The sequence below is a fragment of the Neofelis nebulosa genome, chromosome 11 (genome assembly GCF_028018385.1).
Source record: "Neofelis nebulosa isolate mNeoNeb1 chromosome 11, mNeoNeb1.pri, whole genome shotgun sequence".
In the NCBI taxonomy this organism is placed as follows: domain Eukaryota; kingdom Metazoa; phylum Chordata; class Mammalia; order Carnivora; family Felidae; genus Neofelis; species Neofelis nebulosa.
The window spans coordinates 81,091,212-81,116,122 of record NC_080792.1 but is presented as its reverse complement, the minus strand read 5'-3'; the positions used below and the strand labels follow the sequence as shown (position 1 = coordinate 81,116,122).

Sequence of the window (24,911 nt, the reverse complement as noted above, 5' to 3'; positions counted from 1 at the left end):
CTCTCTGTTTCTCATTCTTCCTTGTCTCTGTGGATGCCCTACTCTGTCTCCATTGGTTCTATGTTTCTCTCCAATAGTTTTCATCTATAAAGTCACCCATGAACTCAAAGTATATGAGCAGCAGAGGGAGCCACCATGATGATTCTCATTAACTCAATCACCAGCATTTCCCTTTGCCCTCTGTTTGCTCTCGTCTTCCCTTCCAGGCCATGCCACCTTTGGGGAGTCCACAGTAGAGCAGTAAACCTCTTCCTGTATCTGGGGCTGTCTTAACCTCCACACTGGGTCACACTGGGTCACATCAGTGACTCTAAACCTCAGTAAACTCACTTGTAAAACAGGAACAACCACTGTTGCAGTCACTGCCCACTGGAGAGATGTTGCAAGGGTCACAGAAACCCTGCAGACAATGAGTCCCTGCTTTGACTTTCTCCTCCCCGTCCCTCAGCTTCTCCATCCTCTGTCGCAGCTGCCCTGTGTGCCTTGTCTTCCTCAGCTTCTGGACACCTCCCCATTCCCCAGCTCCAAAGCAGCACTCTGAGGGCAAGGAGGAAGGCCAGGTCCCAAGACTTGGGGCCCAGAGGGTGGGAGCCCAGAAAATGACCGATTCTCTGGAGGGAGGAGGAAGACTCCTCAGTATTCTGCCCATTCGAGGACGAAAAATCACAAGCTCCCTAACGGGATCCGTTCCAAAAACCCAGATGGGATAGTGAACCCTTCCGAAATAACTTCTGCCACTAACTCGGAGCTGTGAGACCACCTCCTGCCATATCTTTATGAGAACAAGGCAGAAGGGGGTAAGGCTGAGCCGCTTTGTATGGAAAACCAAGTATTCCTCTTATGTCCACAGGTCCCCAGCTCCTTCCCAACTAGAAACAGGAAGAATGAGATTCTAACCTGAAGCAACTGCCTCCTTAAACCCTGAGCTCTCAGTCATCAAAACATAGGCAACCAAAAAAATAAAGCATAAACCCATACTGAGGATGGGGGGGAACAGGCCCTTTTCACACGGCTGGAGGAAGGTAATTTGGCAAAACCTACCAAAAGTCCTAAAACTTGGCATAGCCTTGGATTCAGCAATTGGGCTGGAATCAAAGGACCGCTACAAACCACAAGGATATCTACTGTGGCATTATTTATAATGACAGAAAGTTGTAAATGTACACGATCTGACAATAGGATTTGTTAAATTATGGTACGTCCATAGAATAGCACGCAGCCACTAATAATATTTAATAATATGAAAAGCTGTTCCTGACATTTTAAGTGCATTTTGTATCTCCAGCATTCCTCAAGAGTTGTAGGATGGAATATCCAACTGCCTACTTGACAAATGGAACATGTCCAAACAGGACCTGACCATCAAGCCCAACCTATCCCACTTCTAGTCCTCATGTTTCAAATAAAGGCACCACCACTCGCTCAGTTCTTAAGCCAAACACCCAGGGATAACCCTCCCTTCTTTATTTTCCCCATATCTGATTCATGAACGCCTCGTGCACACCTGACCTTCTGAATCCAGCCGCCGGCCCCATCCCGCCAACCACCTTAATAGTCCCAAGCACAGTGACTCCTGGTTTTGGTTTCCACACCAATCTCCCAAACTGTATCCCTGCCCCCATTCTTAATCCCTGCAGTCTATTTTCCCTGAAGCAATCAGAAGGATCTTTTAAAAATCTAAGTCAGTCACCTCCCCGTTCACACTCAGGACAAAATCCAAGTATCTTATCAAAGCTATCACCAGGGCCCTGATTCTGTCTCCCACTGTGTCCCTCACCCCTTGCCCGTCCACCCACTCAACTCCAACCACAGTGGTCTGCTTGCTGTTCTAACGACACTCCAAGGACGTTCCCACCCAAGAAATTTGCTCTTCCCTCTGCCTGGTCCCTTCCCCAGATACGTCTTGGTTTGCTTCCTCAAGTCAGTAAAACCTCAAGGGGGCCTCTGCTGACCATCCCATGACCCTCCCTCTTTCCCATGCTCTTTTGGTTTTATTTTGGGGTTTGGGGTTTTTTTTTTCTTCCATAGCTGTTACATTATTATAGGAGATTGTTCATTGGCTTCCGATGAACCACACCTCCTAGAATCCATACCCTTAGATAGACATTTCCACATTGATTTTGGGCTTATCCACTTAACGTGCTTTGGCATATGGGACACTGGCAAAGGTTACAGAAGCAGAGGCCTCAGAGGGGCTGTGCAAAGGGGCTTGTTCTCTTGGAACATGGCTGCTTCCACGAGGTAAGGAATCCAGCTGTCCTTTTGGAAAGCCATGTGCAGAAAAACTGACGTCCCCCCACCAACCACCAGCCATGTGAGCAAGGCCACCTTGGGCCATCCAGCCCAGCGAGCCATCTGATGATCACACAACCACATGAGTGATGTGGGCAAGATCAGCAGAACCGCATCATCCACCCTAGAGGTCAGAGATCAGGAAGCTAGCCCTTGGGCCAAGTCTGACCCACCACCTGTTTTCATAAGGCCCCACAACCTAAGAATAGTTTTTACATTTTTAAACATAAAAAAAGGGGGGTGGGGGGTAATAGTATTTCGTGACATGTGAAAATTGCATCGAATTTCAATTTCAGGGGCGATAAATGAAGCTGCAGTGGAAAACTGTCCATCTGCGGCTGCTACGCGCTACAACGGCAGAGCTGAGAGGCTGTGATGCAGTCTGTATGACCCACAAAGCCTAAACTATTTACTACCTGTCCCTTTACAGAAAGAGTTTGCTGGCCCTTGCTGCAGGCTGCTGGCAGGCTAACCTTTAAACAACTTTTTATTGTGTTCACTCCAAAACCTTTGAAGACTTCTATCTCCTTCCTCAAAGGAGTGAAACTTTGTCAGTCTGGCTCCCTTGTCCTTAGTCAGATCTCAAGAGTTTGTGACCTAAATTCATTTCCTATGACATTCTATCAGGTACTCTCCATTCTAGACCAACTGGTCTCTCAGCTGCCCCACGAAGGCACGAACTGGTGTGAAATACCTTTATCTGGTTAGCTGTTCTTGCTGAGCGAGCTCTCTCCACCTGCCAGCTCACCCCATCCTTCTCTGCGCTCAGGGTCCCCAGCTCCCCAACCAAGAGAGCTACCCTAACTGCTTTGCCAAATGATTCCCTGGGTATATTCTATGGAACATCAATCCCAAGGGATATCCTTGGAAAAAGGAAACACCGCAGACTCCATGCTGTCTCGGAGTCACCGTGCACATAGATGATATCGTTAACGGCTCTGAGAAGTCTCTGCAGTAAAGATGCCTGTTTCCCTTTGTTTAGCTCAACCTTTGCCAAATTCTCCAAGGAATTCGTTTTGTCTACAGAGTACTTGTTGACCACCAGCATGTAGTACAGGGCCCGGATTTCAGTACTCGCCGGAAGAATGAAAAATGCTAATTTTTCAGACCAAGGGACCCACAGAACACACTTCAGAAATGCTGTTCAAACTCTTCCCTTTCTACCCCTGATCTGAGCTGTTCCCTTCCATGTCATCTATTCCACACCACGTAATGTTAATCATACCACCATCATCATCATGACTATCAATTATTCAGCACCTGCAGCTGTGTTACAAATGGCACCAGGCCCTTGAAAATGTCCTCCCTTTCGATCTTCGTAACTACTGAAATAGGTAATGTTATTCTTTTATTGCCACTTTGCCAAAAATTAAACCATGGGTCAGAAAATTTAAATCACTAGCCCAAGATAAAGTAAGTAGAAAAGCTACAATTTACAACTTTACTTGTCTAACTCCAAAGGTCATGGTCTTTCTTCTCTGCTAGACTACCTCCTGATAACACGCCATGGCCCTTGTTGTTGGCTATCCACCCAATATCCCTTCATGCTTTCTTCCATGCCAGCATGTATGCGGTGGCAACCAGTCAACCCAGGCGATGGACCATGACTCATCTAAACCACTTACCATGGTGTCCCCACGTCCCCACCTCCCAGCATTGAGGCAAGGACTGGCCATCTGACCAAGTTTTGGCCAAGAAGAGATAATTCAACATCATCTGTGGGGTAGGTAGTGAAACAAAGACATGAACCCTTTATCCCTGCTTGCTCCTCGCCCAGTCCCCCTCCTCCCTGCCTTGAACCTGAGTGAGACAGCTAAAGCTTTAGAAGACATCTTGCAACCAAAAGGAAGAGGCCATTGAGAACTCAAAGAGACAACGGTCCCGAGCTTACTAACTTGCTGACCCAACTCAAGCAGCCATATACCTCCATACTTCTTGCGATACAAGAAAAAGAAGCCATCATTTGCTTTAAAACTGCGCTTGGATTTTCCATTTCGTGTAGCTTGAACACGTTCCTAATGGACCTACATGCTGTCTCCCATATTATTTGCTGTTTGGATTTCATCATTATTTCACACATATATTATTATTAGCCTTGTCTCCCTAACCATGCAGTACACATCTTGAAGGCTAAGTCCATGCTGTATATGGGGTGATATGCACGCTACTAACTTTTGCTTATTATCACGGTTTTCAGGGATGGTCTGTTCAATTCACTACTTACTCCAGTGTTTGTGAGCAGGGAGTCCTTACCGTCAAAGAGCAGAAATATGCCACCTATCTCCTATTATGGTGGTATTTTTCAAAGTGTCGATGTGAAAACATGCATCAGAAACACCTGGACTGTTTATGAAATGCAGATTTCTGGATTTCCCACCTGAATTAGAGTCTCTGGGGTTAGAGGCTGAGAATGTGCATTTTCAATCCCACCAGTCCCACCTGAATTAGAGTCTCTGGGGTTAGAGGCTGAGAATGTGCATTTTCAATGAGCTCCCTCAGACTGTTTTAACATACAAAATGTGACAGTTTGGGGGATAAAAAAAAAAAAAGCCTCGGGTCCAAAGCCTAGATGAGGTTTGGCAGGACTTGGCTGCACCCGGGGTCTTCAGCCCCTCCTCAGTGTCCCCACCCCAGCCCCAGAGACCTGAGAAGCAAGAAGCTGGCCTGACTGCTGGAGACCCTTCCCTGAGCAATCTCGAAACCAAGGATCTGTGGCATCCCGGAACCAGGAAACTAACACCCAGATGCACTCCCAATAACTGTAACCTCCGGCAACTCCATCCCCCAGTTTGCAAAGAAAACCTCTATGCAGAAAAGAAGCCATGGAGTCCAGGATATGCTGTGACCATCACCATCATCAAGGAGTTATCAGAGGATGGGGCATGTTGAAAAGAGGAAAAGAAAACAGGAGAAACGCGCACAGTAATACATAAACTAGCACCTGGGACTCCTGACTCCAAGGGCCAGAAGAGAACTCAGGTGGCCCTTTGAGGTATTTAGTTACTCACCACCCGCAGTTCTGAACAGAATCTTATCCTGGGCACTGCTCACACCAAGACGGAAATTTTCCCAGATGACAGGGGCGCACAGACATGCATTGTAGGGTAGCAAACAGCATATTACACACACACACACACACACACACACACACACACACACACATACACACTCCACTTTCAAACTGATGACCTGTGTGCTGACAACCAAAGTTAAAATCATGGAGGAAAAAAAAAAAAAAGACTTAAAAGTAAATCAGACAGCGGTGCTCATCCGTGCTGGAACCCAGGCACAGGGCTCCAAGATTCAGTAGGGGCTGAAGAGTTCAGGCCTTGGAAACTCGTGGGCTGGAAACAGGGAACCTCCCCAGCACTGCACATGCCTGCTTCGCCAGAGGGAGAACCCCTTTACTTTGCTTCCAGCCCCACAGCCACCACCCTCAGCAAATGCCAGCTAATAGGAGTTCCCAAATTTAATCAAGCCGTGTGTACAGCTGGTTTGAAGAAGTGAGTGGAACCCTTCGGATGTTTCCAACAAACGTGGATGCCCAGTGATTACGTGCACACCAGACATTTTCTAAGGCTCTTGAAACCTTCCTCCTTTGACCAAATGGCCTTCGGAAGAAATAAATTCTGCCATCTTCTGTCTGAGTAACTTTGCATGGAACCCCACCCCCCAAACTGCTTCAAACTCCCCCTCAAGTTCTGTTGGAGACAATGTTACAACTCGCCAGCGATGACTCCTCCTCCGACCCCTCTCCTCACCGTCCTATGGAGATTCAAGAGTATTTTCCTACACCACTTGTGTGTGCTGATCCAGGCATATTTTTTTGTTATCTTTTTACACGTTTCAGGCCTGCAACAGCTCCCTGCATCAAACGATTTGATTTGGAAACGGGTAGCTCAAAGGGGATTTTTTTTTTTTAATGCATCTTGCCTCCTGACATGTATATCACTGAAATAAAACAAAAACAAAAGCAAAAACAAATTCCAAGGAGCAATCGCGGAGTTGCGAAGGAGGCCCAGAGCAGAAGAGGTCTATATTTATAGGCAGCCCCGTTCTGGGAGCAAAAGCCACCTTTTGACCACCTGCAGAATGCGCAAGGTCACGTGGGTTCTCTGCAGCGCCTTAATGTCTTACCCAGCACACAAGCCCCCGTGGCATATAAACAAATCCAGAAGCGGAAAAAAGAGAGAACTCACTCCTCGGAGAGGAAGCAAATGATAATAACAGCCGCAGGAATAATAATACATAAAGAATAACAATTACTACTACTACTACCAACATCCAGCCAAGCGTAGATGACAGCGGTACAGTCAAGGGACATCCAGTGCAGGCTTTGCAAAGAAGATAAATCACAGAAAACCAAATCGTGCCCGCCCTGCCACCCTCCCACACACCCCCCCCCCAACAAACAGAATCAAAGGAAAGGGGGTGGTGGGGAGCAAGGAAAGGGAAGGAAAGATTGCCTTTTCCCCCCATAGGCGACACCTACCTCCAGGGTCCGGATCTCTTTTTGTGTGAGGTCGTTGGAGGTGGCACATTTGGTCCTAAGCCCTTCCAGGTTGGAGATGCTCAGGTCTATCATGTTTTGGACCAACTCGCACTGCTGTAAAGCTTTTTGCAAACTCAGAGGCTGCTGCTCCTCGCTTTTCGTCATGTTTTCCTCATCCATCGCTTGCTCGGCAAGCCCCCTTCCCCTCCTCCTCCTCCCAGAGAGAAAAAAGGGGGGGGGGGGAGTAGAGGTAGTCTACCCCCTACGCTCTCCAACCACTGCGACTTCTCAACAATGTCTCATGAAGAAGAAACCCAACATCTCACACAGGGCTGAGGGGGTGGGGTGGGAGGAGGGGACAAGAGCCAAAATTTATTATTTTATTTTGGGGTATCAAGCAGACTCCATTAGAATGTCTCCTCTCTCTGAGTCTCTGGTCCCTGAAAAGGAGAGATGCTGTTTCTCAGAAGCAAACCAGGTGATGTGATGCTGTCTGTACACTTAGGGAGGAGGGGAAGGAGGAAGGGGGGGGAGGAGGAGGAGGAGGAGGAGGAAAAAGAGGAGAAGGGGGGGAGGAGAGGAGGAGGAGAGGAGGAGGCGAAGGAAAACAGCGCTCACTCTTTACACACCGGCTCCGTGAAGGGCAAATTTATATATTTTTGGCTGGCTGGCTTTTATGTCAAAAAAAATCTGCTTTGCCCCCCTCCCAGTTGCAGTGACACGGCATTGTCCACCGTTTGGGGTGCTTTAGCGCGTCCTCAAGATGCTGTCTGCATTGCTCCCGCGGCTGCGGCGGCGACTGCGGCTGGCTGCTGTCTCCTCCTCGCGCTGCTGCTGCTGCTGCTGCTGCTGCTGCTGCTGCCGCCGCCGGGCTCCGGGGGTGACGGCTGCTGCATTCGCTCCTGCCTCGCTCCACACCGACATCTTGCCTGTCAATCAAAGGGCGGGGGGGGGGGGGGGGAGCGAGCGCCGGCGAGGGATGGGGAGCGAGCGAGGGACCTGCGGGGAGCGGGTTGGTGGAGCGGCGCCGTGCGCGCAGCCGCCCCGGCCCGGCGCGCCAGGGACCCGCGGGAGGAGGCGGCCGCGGCGCGCGCAGGCTCGCGCACCTGCCCGCGGAGGGGCCGGCTCCCGGCGCGGGCCGGGGCGCGGTGGGGCTGGGGGCGGGCTTCGCGGGGCTGCGGAGCTCGCGTGGAAATTACTACCGGGCGTGCGTGCGTGCGGGCCGGCGGGCGGGGGCGCGGGGGAGGAGCGCGCGGCGGGGCAGCCGGCGGGGAGTGCCCCCGGCCTCGGGGGCTGGGCGCGGGGGCGGGAGGGGGAGGGGGAGGGGCGGGGGTGGAGGCCACTACTACGGCACGCTCTCGCGAGACGAGGCCGGAGTACCGCTCAGCAGGTGCGCTGGGGCTGGAAGCAGGTGTGCACCCAACTTTGAAACCTTTAGTGCGTGCTGGAGAAACGTCAGCGTGAACCTGTTCACGTCCTCTCTGGCTTTCTGGCTCGGTGTGCGTGTGCGTGTGTGTGTGTGTGTGTGTGTGTGTGTGTGTGTGTGTGTTATGAAACAAACCTGATCGTCTTCCTTGAGCCTTGTGTGCGTCTGTCTGTCTGCCTGTCTTTTTGTTCGTTTGTTCTTTCTCGTTAATGGGAAAAAAATAAAACAAACCTGATCATCTTCCATGAGCTGTAGGAAGCTGCATCCCCGGTTTGGTACCCTGGCCTGCAGTTACCCTGACGAATGGCTTTCCATTTGGAGGGGAAAAAGGGCTTGGCCTTAACCTGATTGTTACCATGTCTGAAATGTCCTCCACGATCTGATACCAGCCTACCTAAACGACCTTATACCAGCAAACTATGGCCCCAGAGCTAAGAATGGTTTTTATATTTTTAAATGGTTGGGGGGAAAAAATCAAAAGAAGGTTTTGTGACGTGTGAAAATTAGAAGAAATTCTACATTTCAGTGCCCATAAAGTTTTACTGGACAACTGCCACCCATTCCTTTTATGTCGGTGTTTACTGTTGTAACAGCAAAAGTGAGTAGTTGCAGAAGGAACTGTGTGACTTGAAAGCCTAAAATATGTGCTATCTGGCCCTTTCCAGAAAAGCTTGTCCACCCCTGACTGATCACCAAACATATTCTTGCCTCAGAGTTCTTTACTCTCTCTGTCCGCTCTGCCCAGACCACATTTCCTAGTTCTCTCCTGGTTGGTTCCTTGTCACTTGGTGTCAACTCAAAGGTCATCCCAGAGAGGCTTCAACTTCTTGAACATCTTAACTACTAGTATTCCCAACACACATTGCTCAAAGGATGTATTTAGGATAATTAGCAAAAGGCTCCTCTTTCTCCAGGTAAACAGAGCTCCATGCCAGGCAACTGAGTTTGTGGAGCGGAGTGACTCAGAACACATTGTACAATACGTGTCCCTTAAAGGAAGCCACTTGAGAGGTACAGAGAATGACAGCCAGTGATGGCAGACTTTTTTTTTTCCCCTCAGACTCTGGGCCATAAGGTTTTCCAGCTCATATAGATCTGAATCAGCATTTTCAAAATCCCTCTGCTGGTGAGGAGCTCAAATGCGTTCTCTATATTCTCAGTCTCTTGGACTATGAAGTTCATAGATTCCAATTCTCTAGTAAAATTCTCTTTTCATCTATTTTCTCCTTCTCTTGCTTTGTTTCTCTTAAATATATTAATCATCGTTATTTTAAAGCCCTGGTTTACTTCCAGTACTTTAGTCACCTGCACAGTCTGTTTCTATTGCCTGTTTTTCTATTATTTTCAGTCATTTGGTCCTGTCTCTTGTCAGGCCTTGTAATTTTTGTTGAATGCCATACAACATCTGTGTATGAAAAAATATATATAAAGTCTCCAGGTAATATATAACTCTGGAGAGGGCTCCCCACCCTCTGGAAGCGGATGGCAAGGGGACTGAGCATCTTAGCTAAGCTGGGTGGAGGCTGGGTTGTGGTTTTGATAAGATATCATCTAACTTTGGCTCCTGCGTCTAAGGCTTTGCCTTTTAGAGATTCCAACTAAGGTCTTTAGGTGTTCACCGAGGCCCCTCCCCCACCCCCCCCCCAACCCCCAGCCCTGTGTTCTAACCTTATAGCCATAGCATGGCAAGACTGCTGGACACTCTCCTCTGTTTTTCAGGGGCTTTCTGTTTGGCTTCTAGCCTCTTGGCCTGCACAGTTTCAGAATTTGCCAAATGTCTTAAGGGGAAAACCACCATCTATCAAGCTCACTTTACTACCCTTCCCTTTGCTCTAGGATAGTCCCTAATTTTGTCTCTCCAGCCCTAGGACACTGCCAAAATTCTGCTGGTTTCTCTGTCCCCCAGCAGCAGCAGCCTTACCTGGGAAAAGTCTAGATTCCAAGTCCCCCAATTTGCAAGTTCTGCAAGGGGAAAAGTGGCAGCAGTATACGTCAGCTCACCTCAACATTGTTTCAGAATCTTGGCCCCTCTAGTCCCGGTGGCTGTGGCAGCAATGTGAATGCCTTTAAATAGGTGATGATGATGATGATGATGATGATGATGATTTGATTTGGCTTTTCTAGTTGTCCTCAGAGCAAGTAGAAATTGCAAAAAATGAAAGTAGCCCATAGTTCAGAAGTCATCCACTGGCAGGGCTGTAAGCAGCACACAAATGCGTTGTTTGACATCCCCACACACACAACTACCACCCCTCCTTTGCAATTAATTGTTATAGTGGACATTTGTTATACTTTGCATCCATCCAGCCCTTCTCAAGAGAAACCAAAGCACTTTTCCAGAACCTTCCTTGCAACTGAGTTTCATATGACCTAAGCACTTCTATTAAACATGTCACATGAGATTTATACTTGCAAATGAGCAACAAAGAGGAGTCTATCTGATATAAGCATGACAGCCAGTGCACCTTGCTTCCAGGTGTCCTGCCCGTGTAAGCTTGGGGTCTGTGCTGAAAGGCACGGCACGGTATTCACAGGGGTGGTTTGGGCATCATTCCTAGCTGTGCAGCCCGAGCCTACAACTCTTGTCCTTCTGGAGATTCTACAGGCTTTCTAACTACCTGTCTTAGTCTGTCTTGGCTGACATAACAAAATTCCATTGATGGGTGGCTTCAACAAAATAAATTGGGGCTTCTGGGTGACCCAGTCGATTGAGCATTCGACTCTTGATTTTGGCTCAGGTCATGATCTCTCAGTTCGTGGGTTCGAGCCCTGTGTCGGGCTCTGTGCTGACAGCATGGAGCCTGCTTTGGATCCTCTCTCTCCTTCTTTTTCTGCCCCTCCCCCCGCTGTCATGCATTCTCTCTCTCTGTCTCTCTCTCTCTCTCTCTGTCTCTCTCTCTCTCTCAAAATAAGTAATTTTAAAAAGCCTTTTAAAAAACACAGATCTGTGCTTTTCTCACAGTTCTGGAGGCTGGAGATCACAGTGCCAGCATGTTCAGGTTCTGGTGAGAGACCTCTTCCTGGATTCAGAGGGCGTCTTCTTGCTGTGTCCTATGGTTTACATGGCTTTCTCTTCTTATTAGGCTATCCCCCTTTTGAATTAGGACCTCATCCTTTGGCTTCCCCTAACCCCGATTACCTCCTAAACATCGCAAAGGTACATTAAGGACAAGAGCTGAAACATATGAGTTTGGGCGTGGTGGGGGGGCGGGGGGGGGGGACGCAATTCAGTCCATAGCACCACTCTGTTAAAGCACTTTTGCTTCAACTACCTGGAGTAGATTGTATCATTGTAACAAAGAACCTTGGCTAATAATCTTACCAAAAATTCCAAAATCAGGAGACACTACCAAAAATGGAGATTTCTGGCATTTCTAGGAAATCAGGAAGATCTGGCCTCATTGGGCAGCAACTGGCCGGATGTGAGAGACAGCAACCGCTTTCAGATGGGACACAGCTCCCTCCAGTTCACCATGACCTCCACTAAGCCCCTTCATTCATTATTTATATTTCTTGCCTAGCCCCTGAAGGCATTTGCATTTGCTGCCCCTGGGATAGCTTAAGGTAGTTTGCACCTGGGATCCATAGGAATCCCCCCAATTCCAACTAGTTTCAACTGTAAGAATAGTCTCCTATTAGAAGTCCAGTCCAATCAAAGCTCTATTCTCATATCCAGTTTAATACCTCCTCCCCACCTGCCCTGGTCTGACCCAAAGATGGCTCAGGAATCTGCAACAGGGACTAGGGCAGGTGTGTCCTCTCCTGCCCCTTCCTGGCTCTGCCGGAGTATGGGAGCAGGGGAGCGTGTGGAAAAGGGAAAGCGTTCTCTGCTGAGAACAGGTGACTTCAGGGATAGTTCTCTCTGGTGTTGGATGACCCCACCACCACCACCACCTCCATGTCCTGGCAAGCACTCACATGCTGGCTCTTTTACTTGGGCACACTGGGGGATCACTGGAGACCTCTGTGGGGACCTTGTGGGGACTCAGTGTGCATACTGGGTGACCTCTTGCACACCCTCTTTTTCATTCATACCCCAGGAAGTACCCCGCATTCTCTTTTGAGGTCCTGGAGGCCACCCTCTCGGGTGAGTCTTTTCAGGATGACTCAGACCTCCAGACATACACCCTGGCCCATGGGAAATAGGATACACCTTTGCCCTTTGCCCTTTGCCCTCGCTCCTCGCCCTGCTGTCATGGACAGCCCCAGGCAGCCTTCAGCTGGCAGTGAGATGCCAGCCACCCCCTGCTTGCTGCCCCCAGTCTCGCAAGTGATTCTTTGAGCTCTTCTCTCTTGGCTTAGAGATCAGAGGGGAGAAGAAAACCCCCTACAAAGACCTGTCAGAGAAACCTGGATAAAATCTGCCCTGGATAAAATCTGACCTTGTTTTATATAGGCTGGAGGCTGATGGTTATTGATGGTCAGGGGACCAGTCTGGCCACCTCTTGACAGGAGGAAGTATTGTTACCCACTGCCCCTAGCTTTGAAGCTTTAGCTGAAGTTCTGGGTCAACAGGAAAAGTCTCATTCCACATCTTGTTATATTAACGATAAGCTGTCCCCAGTATTTTCTAAGTTGCCTTGTGAATAGGGACCCAAACTGGAAAGTAGGGGGGTGACCGATACCCCTGGCACTGAACAAAACTAACACTGACTTCTTGAAGGGCTCAACACACTGTGTTCCCAGGGCATTTCTTTTTTTTTTTTTTTTTTCTTTTTTCTTTTTCCTACTGATTCTGAGGTGGGGAAGAAATCTCAGAATGCGAGCCCCCAGGACACAACCAAATCGTCTAGTTGTGAGAGGAGTATTACTGTTCTGTTCTCATTGATCCCCAAAACATAAATGGCTTAAAAAAATACCTTTTATGAGTGCAAGCAGAACTCTCCTAGCTGTAACCTTGTGAGGTTTTTCCAACATCAGAAAACTGACTTTTCTAGAGTTCTTCTCCTCTTGGCCTTTTGCCTCTTTGTCTCTTAATTTTCCACTGCAAGCGAAGCAACCAGATCACTCTTGTGATGGCAAGATAACTTCGGCTCACGACAATGGACAGTTTAGTCCAGTGACTTATGCCAGCTTCACACAGTGAGCACTCAACGACGCACTGTGAATTTTCAGTTACAGCAGCACCCTCAGGATGGGAGAGGATGTGTGCTGTGGCACGCACTCACTACTTCGGGCACGGTGAAGGAGCAGCGTCGAAAATTGCAGTGAAGTCGTGCCATCAACCAAACTGGCTTCCTTCTTATACCATCTGGTCTAGGAAGCTCTGCATTAGGTTGAATGGTAAGGAGAAGAAAGGCATCTGCCCCGCACAGGTCCCAGGGGTCATGACTCGTGGGGCAGAGCACAGTCTGGGCACCTGATAAAGGACACCCCCCACATGGCATTCATCTGTGGCAGCCTGGATGAAGGTCCTGATTCTTCTGTTTTGTTTTGACTGCAGTACAGTGCACATAAGGTTGACCACTAAGTGACATCTATTATACTCACAGCGCCATGGGATCATCACCACTCTCTAGAGTCCCAGAATTTTTTCATCACCCCAGAGGGAAGTCCTGTACATATTTAGCAACCACTCCACATTCCCTCCTTCTCCCAGCCTCTCACGACCACTAATCTACTTTTTGTCTCTACAGATTTACCTGTTCTGGATGTTCCATACAAGTGGAACCTTACAGTACCTGTCCTTCTGTGTCTGGCTTCTTTCGCTGTAGCATAATGTGTTTGAGGGTCGTCCGTGTCATAGCAGGTGTCAGTTCTTCATTCCTTTTTATGGCTGAGTAATATTCCTTTGTGTAGATAAACCACATTGATTACCCATTCATCTGCTGGTACATATTTGAGTTTTTCCACCCAAATATGCTTGGCTATTGGGAATAGTGCTGCTGCGGACATTTGTGTACGATGGGTTGTTTCAACACCTGTTATCTATTCTTTGAGGCATACAAGTGTACCTTGGGGGCATTGCAGTTTTGGTTCCAGACCAGCAAGTATTGCAATAAAGCAAGTCAAATGAATTTTGTGGTTTCCCAGTGCATATAAAAGTTATGTTTACACAATACTGTGGTGTATTTAGTGTGCAATAGCATTGTGTCTTAAAAAAAGCAATGGACATACTTTAATTAAAAACTACTTTCTTGCTAAAACATGCCAGCCATCATCTGAGCTTTCAGTGTGGTGTAATCACTGATCACATTCCCCATGACAAATATAATAATAATGAAAGAGTCGAAAATATTGCAAGAATTACCCAGATGTGACACAGAGACACAAAGTGAGCAAATGTGTTGGAAAAATGGCACCCGCAGACTTGCTTGATGTAGGGTTGCCACAAACCATCAATTTGTTAAAAACACAGTATCTGCAAAGCTCGGTAAGGGAAGTGCAATAAAACGAGGTATGCCTGTACATCCGGGAGTGGGATTCATGGGTCATACGATAATTCTGTTTAACTTTTCGAGAAACTGCCAAACTGCTTTCCATAGCTGTTTGCCCCATTTAATGTTCCCGCCAGCCATGTGGGAGGCCTCCAACTTCTCCACAACCCCCTTCCTGACTCTTCCTGCATCGATATTATTTCATTACGAAAATAACCTAGTGACGGTATACTTCCGAAAGTCTGCATTGACACGCACATTTCTTGAGTGCCTATGATGTGCTAGGACGATGCTATAGTATGGGACTTAAACATTAATACAACACAGTGCATTCTTCAGTTTTCTTTTCACTGCCAGAGATGAAAACCCACAGCAACCCAGTTTAAGCAAAAAAAGTGATTCATATAACCAGGAAGTCCAAGGGAGGAAACTCACAGCAGCCCGGCACCATCCCTTTCTCTCTCTGTCCCTCTGTTCTGCTTTCTTCTGTGCTGGCTGCACTTTTAGGTGGCTTTCCCCTAGGATGTGGCAAAGGTGGCCACAGAGAGCTCCGCAACCCTATCACAAATAGAGTTCCTTCCTGCTTAGTTCCAACGTAGTTCCCACCAGCCCCAGCATAAGCCGCAGCGGTGGTTTTGCACTAACCTGGTGTAGGCCGCCTGTTCCTGAGCCAGTTGTGTGAGCCAAGGGGATGGAATATGAGGACAGGCGAGGTCTAGGTTGTGGGGAAGTGCTATCAACTCTACCCAAACTGTGTTGTAGGAGATTAGGGGAGGGCTTTCCTCTGGGGAAGGGGAATTCCTTTGGGAACTCCCAAAGGAAAGGGGGAATGCTATTGTCAGAAGAGGAGTTGGATGTTGGGCCGACCAAACCATCAGCAACATTCCACCATCCTTGAGGGAGTCCTGGTCTAATGGGGAGACCCATGCACATGCATCCGGTAACTATAACTATGCTCTGGGAGTAAGGAAGAGGCGTTCTTTACCCTCGTGCAAGGGAAGGGGCTCTGGGAAGGCTCTGCTGAGGAGGTAATTCTGAAGCTGAGACTAAAGGAATGGAATCCTCCAGGTGCACGTAAAGGAACTGGCTGGTACCAAAGCACAGCGTCCTGAAATCATTGTGATTGCAGACACCTGCAAGAAACCCATACTTGTCACAATGATTTCCGAAGTCACAGTCAAAATATGAAAACTATTAGGCCTTGCCTTGAGAAGACTTTTACTGGTGGACAAGTTGAGGCACTGCCAGACCTCCCTCTACTGCTTCACTGGATGTGGGGCTTTCAGTGCCAAAACCGGGACAATCTAAGGCAAAGTGGGACAATTCGGTCCCCCTATAGTTAAGTCCCCGACTCGTGAGTACCTTTTAGTGTGCACAAAGTTGGGACAAGTGCTATGGGGGCATCTGTTATGTAAGGATGATCCCTCTGTTGAAACAAAACTGTCCACAAAGGTTCACAGCAGCACTATTCACAACAGCCAAAAGGTGGAAACCACCCAACTACCCATCATCTAATGAGTGGATAAACAAAATGTGGCATATCCATACAATGGAATTGTATTCAGCCTTAAAAAGGAATGAAGCACTGAGGCCTGCTCCAGCTCCGGCTCTGACATGGATGAGCTTGAAAACATTATGCAAAGGGAAAGAAGCCAGACATAAAAGGCCATGGTCTGTAGGATTCCATCGATAAGAAATATCCAGAATAGGCAAATCCATAGAGATGGAAAGCAGATTGGTGGTTGCCAGGGGGCCGGAGGAGGGGATTAATACATGTGGGGTTTCCAACTGGGGTAATGGAAAAGTTCTAGAACTAGACAGAGGTGACGGGTGCAAAACACCATGAATGTACTTACTGCCAATGAATTGTACACATGAAAATGGTTTAAAATAGGGGCGCCTGGGTGGCTTGGTCGGTTAGGTGTCCGACTTCAGCTCAGGTCATGATCTCACGGTTCGTGGGTTTGAGCCCCGAGTAGGGGTCTTTCTATCAGCACAGAGTCCGCTTCTGATCCTCTGTCCCTCTCTCTCTCTGCCCCTCCCCTGCTCATGGTCTCTCTCTCTCTCTCTCTCTCTCTCTCTCTCGCAAAAATAAAAATAAACATTAAAAAATAATAAAATAAAATAAAATAAAATAAAATAAAATGGTTAAGACGGTAAATCTTATGGCAAGTGTATTTTACCACAATAATATAAAGAAGAAGAATCCCGACTCCCTAAAAGACGTATAAATCAGGTGAATTGGAAGGCAGCCACATTTGGCTTGTACATGAGTTTCATCGGGCTGCACGGAGTTTAAAAAAAATTTTTTTTAATCTGTGGCTAACATATCTAAAATGGGATATTTCACATACAAAAGTTCTGATGAGCAATTTATTTGGAAATCAAAAACCCTGGCCCCACTTGAGCTGTGTCTGCCCCCCCCCACCCCGCCCCCCCCCCACATCAGGAGGAGAGCAGGGCTGCTACTCAACTTTGGGGCTCACACTCTCTGATCCCCTCCAGTCCCCTTTCCCCCAATCTTCCCTTGGGATCTTCATCTGCTCTGTTTGGTCCCCATTGGCACTAAAGTGCAGGATTTCCAATACTCGCATAAAACGATTAGAAACGAGGCAGAAAACAAAATGCGGAAATTAGGCAAATGGTATGGTGATTTCTGTTTTCATTCCCTTGTAAATGAGATGTCAATGGATACTGTTTTCCCCAAAAGTGTTACTCCACTTTCAAAACAGTAAGGAAATGTCCCCTTAAAGCAATGATTCATAACCTCAACTGCACATGAGAATCCACTGGGAAACTTTTAGAACTATTGGTGCCTAGGTCCTACCCCCCACCTTGGAGATTCTGATTTGTTTGGTCTGGAGTGTGGCCCCCTGGGTAATTCTGGTGTGGAGCCAAAGTTGAGAACTCCTGCTTTACATTTTCCCTTTAGAGACATGCCTTCTTCTGGCCTCAGATGTCACAGATCAAACTGCACACACGTTGAGAATCTTTAAAGTTTTTAAAGTCAATATCTTTTGTTGTTCTTGGTAACTACCCCTACAAACACATGCTATCTTCAGCTGCTCAACAGGTATCTTGACAGATACAAGAAACACAGGAATAAAAAATCTGTTTTTTGTAGGGGAGTCCACTGCTTCATTACCAAAAACAGCATCGAAAGCACCTCATAGAAAACTGAAAAGTTAACCCCGTGTTTGTTTAATTGGCGTGAAGGGCCCTAGCCTGTAGCACGCCATACACTAAGGAGGCCATCTGATAAAGAACACCCGCTGTTTACCCAGGCTGGAGTCTTAATGGATTGTCATGTGAATGCGTGTGCGTTGTTCAAAGTGATCACCCCTTTCCAGAGTGCAACCGTGACGTGATTGCTGACATCCTGGCCATGTATTTTCCATGTGCTCCTATGTGCTGGTTCTTCCACCAAGCTCTTCAACACTACAAAAAAGCATCTGCTGGCAGAAAAAACAAAACCTGTTCCACAGTCCGGGGCATATTCAAGGCACGCTATCCTACCCTGGCGCATACCTTCCCCACAGACAGCCCAGGTCAGAAACGAAGCCCACACCTGCCTTCCGGCTCACGATCAGTACGGCTGTCTGGTCAGTTTCATCAGGCACATTGTGTGCCTCCTCTCCATACCCCACCACAGCTGTCTGCACCTCAGGGCACGGTGTTGGCTCGGCTTCCAGCACCCATCTGTGACTTGGCGAGGAGGGGGAGGAAGAAAAGAAAAAGAAAAAAGAAATTCATGTGGTGAGTGAGCAAAATTGCCCACGTTGTCCCCGATGAGCCTCAAATCATCCACAATTTGCCTTCTGAAAGGCCAAACCCTGGGGTTATTGAACCTCTTTTTGCATTTGAGTCTGAAAGATGGAACGGATGGTCCTTTACAAGTCTCTTCTGTAATTTTTAAGACTTTCCTTTCCTTTGAAGAAATGGGGAAAAAATTAGAAATGCTGAGTGGGACAGATCACAGGTTTTCCCCTGTCTTGTGCTTCTGTGCACAGAATCAGATAAATCAGTACCAGTTTAGTTTACCTGGTAAATTGAGAACACTTTTTATTTTCGTCATAGGAAGTACAGATGTTGGCTTTTAGTTTTTGAAGACAGGCCTAGTCCACCATTTCAACTGAGCTGGAATGTCAGTAGTCCTCAGCCCATCTCAGATCTACCTACCAAGGCTCTTTGGTTAAAGCCCTGGGAATCTGCATTTATAACAAGCGTCCCAGGAAAACCTGGGTGGCTCAGTCGGTTGAGCGTCTGACTTCGGCTCAGGTCATGATCTCACAGTTCATGGTTCAAGCCACGCGTCAGGCTCTGTGCTGACAGCTCAGAGCCTGGAGCCTGCTTCAGATTCTCTGTCTCTCTGTCTCTCTCTCTCTCTCTCTCTCTCTGTCCCTCCTCTGCTCATGCTCTCTTTCTCTCTCTCTTAAAAATAAATAAACATTTAAAAACTTAGAAAAAAAAGGTTATAACAAGCATCCCATGTGATATAATGTATCCAGTCAGGCAAGTATGAATAGAGTTAACAAACAGTGACACCCATGGAGCTTAGATATTGCTCTTATGAACCCAGGGAGCAGTGTCTCCAAAACTTCACTCAAGTGTTACCTTTATTCACAATTTTGTCCAGTTATTTTATAATTGGTAACAGTGTATGCTTACAATTTTCTGTAAAGTGAGTCACTATTTTTACAAAAGTAAATTCGTTTTAAAAGAGAAATTTGCTTTATTAGTTCAAATGAGAAACAGACATCTTGCCACAATGAGATGATGAATGTAAAGGTAAATATCATTTTTTTAAAAATGCTATGAAATTCTACCTAGACATTAGTACCTGCTGAAGCACTGAGTCTGTGGCAGCATTTGTTGAAAAGACAGTGTCAGCAAGTGCCAAAGAGGTGTTACAGACTTGGGAGCACCACGTGGAGACTCTCTCCTTGATGAGATGATTGAGAGGGACAGAACGGAGAATAACTTCCTCACTGAGTGATTCAGTCCCATTGAATGTTGCCTAAGCACCACCTGAAGTCATTTCCCAGTGAATCACGGCACACACTTTAGCAGAACTGCAATAAAGTCCTCTCCCGAAAGTCTACTGACTCTGGATTTGCAAAAACAAAACAGAACAAACAAATACACACAAGAACAAAAACAAAAGCAAAGGCCTGTACTATTTGGGACACTGGTAAGCATAGTACACGTGGTCCATGAGTCTCCAGGACCTCCCTCAGATGTCACTCTCAAAGGGTGAGGGTGTCACCAATTTGGATTAGGACCCAACTACCCACTCACTGTGGTTTGTGACCTCGAGCAAGTCTCCAGAAACCTTCCTTTCTACAACATAAAATGACACGATACTTGTTCAAGCCAAGATGAAATAAAATGATGTTTGAAAAGCCTTAACACAGAGGATGACGCATGGTTGATGTTCAATAAATGGCAGCTTTTAAAAATTACTAAGACTTCATATTTTTAACCGTTTTTGATAGAACTCTTTGTAGAACACTATTCTACTTCCTAAATGCAGTGTAACTTGATGACTCAAGGTGATCATCTTGAATGTCTCTGCAGTTATTTTATTGTCATTGGATGCATTTCTAACACTTTCCCATATTCATCTTCTTGTTTGGCCATTCCACATACGCAGTGGGTTGACGAGCCAAAGGTCCTCAGACAGAGACCTGATTAAAACACAGCGAAATTACATGGGTAGCCAATAAAAATGCAAAAAAGATACTCTAATGGTGATCAGAAAAATACAAATTTATGCAATGAGATATTTTTGGTCCACCAGCATAACAAATTTTAAAGAGTGCAGTTATCTAAGGTTGGTGAGAGTATGGCAGATAAGCACTTTCATATACCAAGAGTGGTGATGTCAATGGTTACAACTCTTCTGGAGGGCATATATCCTTTGGCCTGGCAATTCTATTTCTAAAAATCTGTGCAACAGAATCTCTTCCTTATGGACCCAGGATTGGATGTGCAAAACCCCTAGTGGTGGTGAGGATGGGGAGAAGTTATAACCCCGGTGCACTGCTGCAGAAAACAGTATAGCGGCTCCTCAAAAAATTAAACGTAGAATTACCACGCGATCCAGCAATTTCACTTTTGGTTATACACCCAAAAGAATTGAAAGCAAGGACTCAAACAGACATCTGTACCTGCATGTATCATAGCAACATTATGCATGATAGCCAAGAGGGGAAATAACCCAAGTGTCCGCTGATGGACGAATAACAAAATGTGGCGTATAGTGCGATGGAGTGTTATTCGGCCGTGAAAAAGAATAAAGTTTGGAGAGATGCTACAACATGGGTGAAAACATTATGCTAAGTTTATTGAACTTAGTCAGACATAAAATGACAAACACCACTTGTAGGATATACCCATCATGGTCAAATTCATAGAAGCAGAAAGTAGAATTGTGGCTGCCCATGGCTGGGGGAGGGGGCCATGAGGAGTTAGTGTTTAAGGGGGATGGAGTCTCAGTGTGGGAAGATGAAAAGTTCTGGAGAAGGATGGTGATGGTCACACAGCAATGGGAATGTGCTACATGCCACAACTAAACATGGTTAAAATGGTAAATCTTATGTTAAGTATATTTTACCACAATTTTATTTTTTGTAAGTAATCTCTATATCCAACCTGGGGCTCAAACTCCCAACCCTGAGATCAAGAGTCCCATGCTCTACTGACTGAGCCAGTCAGACACACCTACCATGGTTAAATAAAACAATGCAGAGCTAAACAAAAAAAGTGTCACTTGTGAACAGAACTTTGATGTTCTGGCGACTTCCTTCTTCTTATTTCACATTCAAGACTATGTGTAATAGGGGGACAGAGGATATCACAGATCTGGCCTCAAAGTAAGCAGAATGTTACTGAGTTTGTCTTTTTTTTTCATTCTCTTTCTCCTATTCATCTTCGTGCCCATAAAAATACTAATAGAAAACCGCTGATGTTTATTAAATAATTAGTAATTAAACAGTTAGGCATTATGATGTCTACTCTTCACAAAATTTACAGATTATGAAGATTCAGTAAGATAATATGTACAAAATGCTCAGCACAGTTCCTTAATCGTTATTGTTCTGATTTTTATCTCATTTAATTCTCAAATCATTCCTATGACATAGGTATTATTGATAACCACATTGCATGGCAATAAAAATCAAGGTTCAGAGAAGTTAAGTGATTTATCTAAGGTCACATAGCACATGGCAGAGTTAAGGCTAAAAAGCAAACTGTCAGACCCCAAAGTCTATGTTCTTGACCACTATTCTGAGAATATTTTCTCAAGTCTTCATTTTCATGAGAAGATTCTGTTTCTAAAAGTGCACCAGGGGCGCCTGGGTGGCGCAGTCGGTTAAGCGTCTGACTTCAGCCAGGTCATGATCTCGCGGTCCGTGAGTTCGAGCCCCGCATCAGGCTCTGGGCTGATGGCTCGGAGCCTGGAGCCTGTTTCCGATTCTGTGTCTCCCTCTCTCTCTGCCCCTCCCCCGTTCATGCTCTGTCTCTCTCTGTCCCAAAAATAAATTAAAAATGTTGAAAAAAAAAATTTAAATAAAAGTGCACCAAAGCAAGTTTTAATTAATGTTTTAAATTTCAAAATACCTTTTTTTTTTAATATAACTTATTGTCAAGTTGGCTAACATACAGTGTATACAGTGTGCTCTTGGTTTTGGGGGTAGATTCCTGTGATTCATCACTTATATACAACACTCAGTGCTCATCCCATCAAGTACCTTCCTCAATGCCCATCTTCCCCTCTCCCCCACCGCCCCCCCCGCCACCCATCAACCCTCAGTTTGTTCTCTATATTTAAAGAGTCTCTTATGGTTTGCCTCCCTCTCTGTTTGAAACTATTTTTCCCCTTCCCTTCCCCCATGGTCTTCTGTTAAGTTTCTAAAGTTCCAAATGTGAGTGAAAACATATGATATCTGTCTTTCTCTGACTGACTTATTATTATGGTCTAATATAGTATATATTGCTATCTTCAATATCTAATGATTTATTCAAAATAATAGAGTTGAAAAGCACATAATTTAAAAGAACCCCTCTATCCTACCCTTCCCCATCTTAGTTTTCATGTCCTATTCTCCAGAGGCAACCATCCCCAAACCTTATACATTTTTCCCTGGTACTTATTACCATCCTTCTAAATAAGAAACTTAAACTACTATTTCTTGATTTATCAATTTTAGAATGTCTATTGGTTCATTTCCCCCACACTAACACCACTCCTTACTTGGCCTCTCCTATCTCTCCAACATCATTACACAGCAATTTGAGGGTAGGAAATGTTTATATTATGACCATATAAATATTGTTTTCTACCAAACCAAGTAGATGCTCTATGACCATGCTTCCTCTCTTATAAAACCCTTTGCTTTTCCTAGAGTTAATTATTGACTTGGTGTTTTATTTCTCTGGTTTTCTAAGTATTGTTTCTAAGTAATTTTCCAAGGGCTCCAACATTTCTGTCATAGGTTTATCAACAATATGTTCCCTACATTCAAAGAATCAGTTCCGTGTTTTTCCAAGATCTCTCAGATTTTGTTTTCTTACTCCAATCAGGACACGTTATTCTCTAGGGCCTACTGCACAGCTGTCATTTTGAATCATCCCTTTGCCATTGTCCTCTGAATTTCCTTTGCCTCTTCCTCACTTTGAATCTCTTCTTCCTTAGAGTCTTATCTCACTCTTTCTTATTTTACTCACATTTTGTTGGAGTACATTTCCAAAAGTTTATTGAAAGAGGGTAAATGGGAGATAGTTTTTTTACGTCCTTGCATGTCTGAAAATATCTTTGCTCTGTTACTCTGGTGACAGCTTGGCTGGGTATAAAATTCTAGATGGAAAGCTGGTGACTGCTCTCCCCTCAGGTGTGGCACATCTATATCTAATACATAGATTTTTTATTCCTTTATGTTGTTTTATTTTTTTTAATTAAAAAAAATTTTTTAAGTAATCTCTACACCCAATGTGGGCTCAAACTTACAACCTTGAGATCAAGAGTCGTATGTTCTACTGATGGGGCTGGCAAGATGCCCCAATATATTTTTTAAGTAAGTTCTATGCCCAATGTGGAGCCTGAACTCATGACCCCAAGATCAAGAGCAATGTGCTCTACTGACTGAGCCAGCAAAGTGCCCCTCCTTCATGTTGTTTTAGTGGGGTTTCTGGAAGAAGCAAAGACAAATGTAGAGTATTAGTTTACCATGTTTACCAGAAATCCCCCCAACAACTTTTTGTCTTCCAGTATTTGTTGAAATCTCTTATCCACTATTGTCTCTTCTCCCACTCTCTTTGTCCTTGTGAGTTAGTACTTTCTCATCCCTTTATTGTCTTTCAGTCAGATTTTGGGAGGAAGAGGAAATAAAGGTGTCTCCCAATATACTGGCTTTAATTGGAAATTTCACAATGGTTTATTAAATACAACTCAAATGTCTTGAATCAGGTAATAAAATATCCATACATATGAACAGAGGGTGAGCCCTCCAAAGGATGAATTTTGTGCCCTCTTTTGCATCTGAGGAGACAAGACCACTTTATACTTTCCTATGAGATCTCTACTCCTCAGCTGAACTTGGCTAGCACCTAAACACTGCAAATTACTTCCTGCACACATAAAATTACAAATGCAATTATACTTGGCTTTCCTATTTACAACATGAGCAGGTTATGTTATCCCCAGATCTAAATAAGATTTTTTTAATGTTTACTTATTTTGGAGAGAGAGAGAGAGAGACCAAGTCAGGGAGGAGCAGAGAGAGGGAGACACAGAATCCAAAGCAGGTTCCAGGCTCTGAGCTGTCAGTACAGAGTCTGACATGGGACTTGAACTAACAAACTGCAAGATCATGACCTGAGCCAAAGTCAGACACTTAACTGAACCACTCAGGTGCCCCTCTAACTCAGATTTTTGCTTTTATTTCTATTTTATTTATGTTATGTTACGTTCCCTTATGTTATGTTATGTTATGTTATGTTATGTTATGTTATGTTACGTTATGTTACGTTATGTTATTTTATGTTTTAAGAAAGGGACAGAAGAGCAGTGAAACACACTGGTGAAAGAATTATGGATGAAATACTACTATTCTCTATTTTTAAAGAAATTTAAAAGTTTTAAAAAATCCAGACAGTTAAATAGTGACCTACAATCTCAAAGATATAGTTCTTCCCTGTCAGATGGGTTTCTGATACAGTTTGATTTTCCTGGAAGTAGAATACCGAAACAGAGTTTGAAGTACAACAGTTAGGACTCAACATCTGTGGAAACAAGTGGAAGGAAGCATGTGGGATAATTGGA

The 24,911-nt window shown here is 45.5% G+C and overlaps 1 protein-coding gene across 3 annotated transcripts in view; it reads right to left on the bottom strand.

Moving 5' to 3' along the window:
• KSR2 (kinase suppressor of ras 2) overlaps nt 1-7,744 on the bottom strand; it is a 432,076-nt gene extending 424,332 nt beyond the window's left edge. For 2 of the 3 annotated variants that reach the window (XM_058691143.1, XM_058691144.1), the window contains exon 1: nt 6,785-7,741. In XM_058691143.1, coding sequence (XP_058547126.1) covers nt 6,785-6,964 — 180 coding nt within the window. In that variant the 5' untranslated portion in view covers nt 6,965-7,741. Of the gene's footprint in view, nt 1-6,784 lie in introns of all 3 variants that reach the window. The other variant, XM_058691145.1, reaches the window with a different exon arrangement.
• Between the last annotated feature and the right edge of the window lie 17,167 nt (nt 7,745-24,911).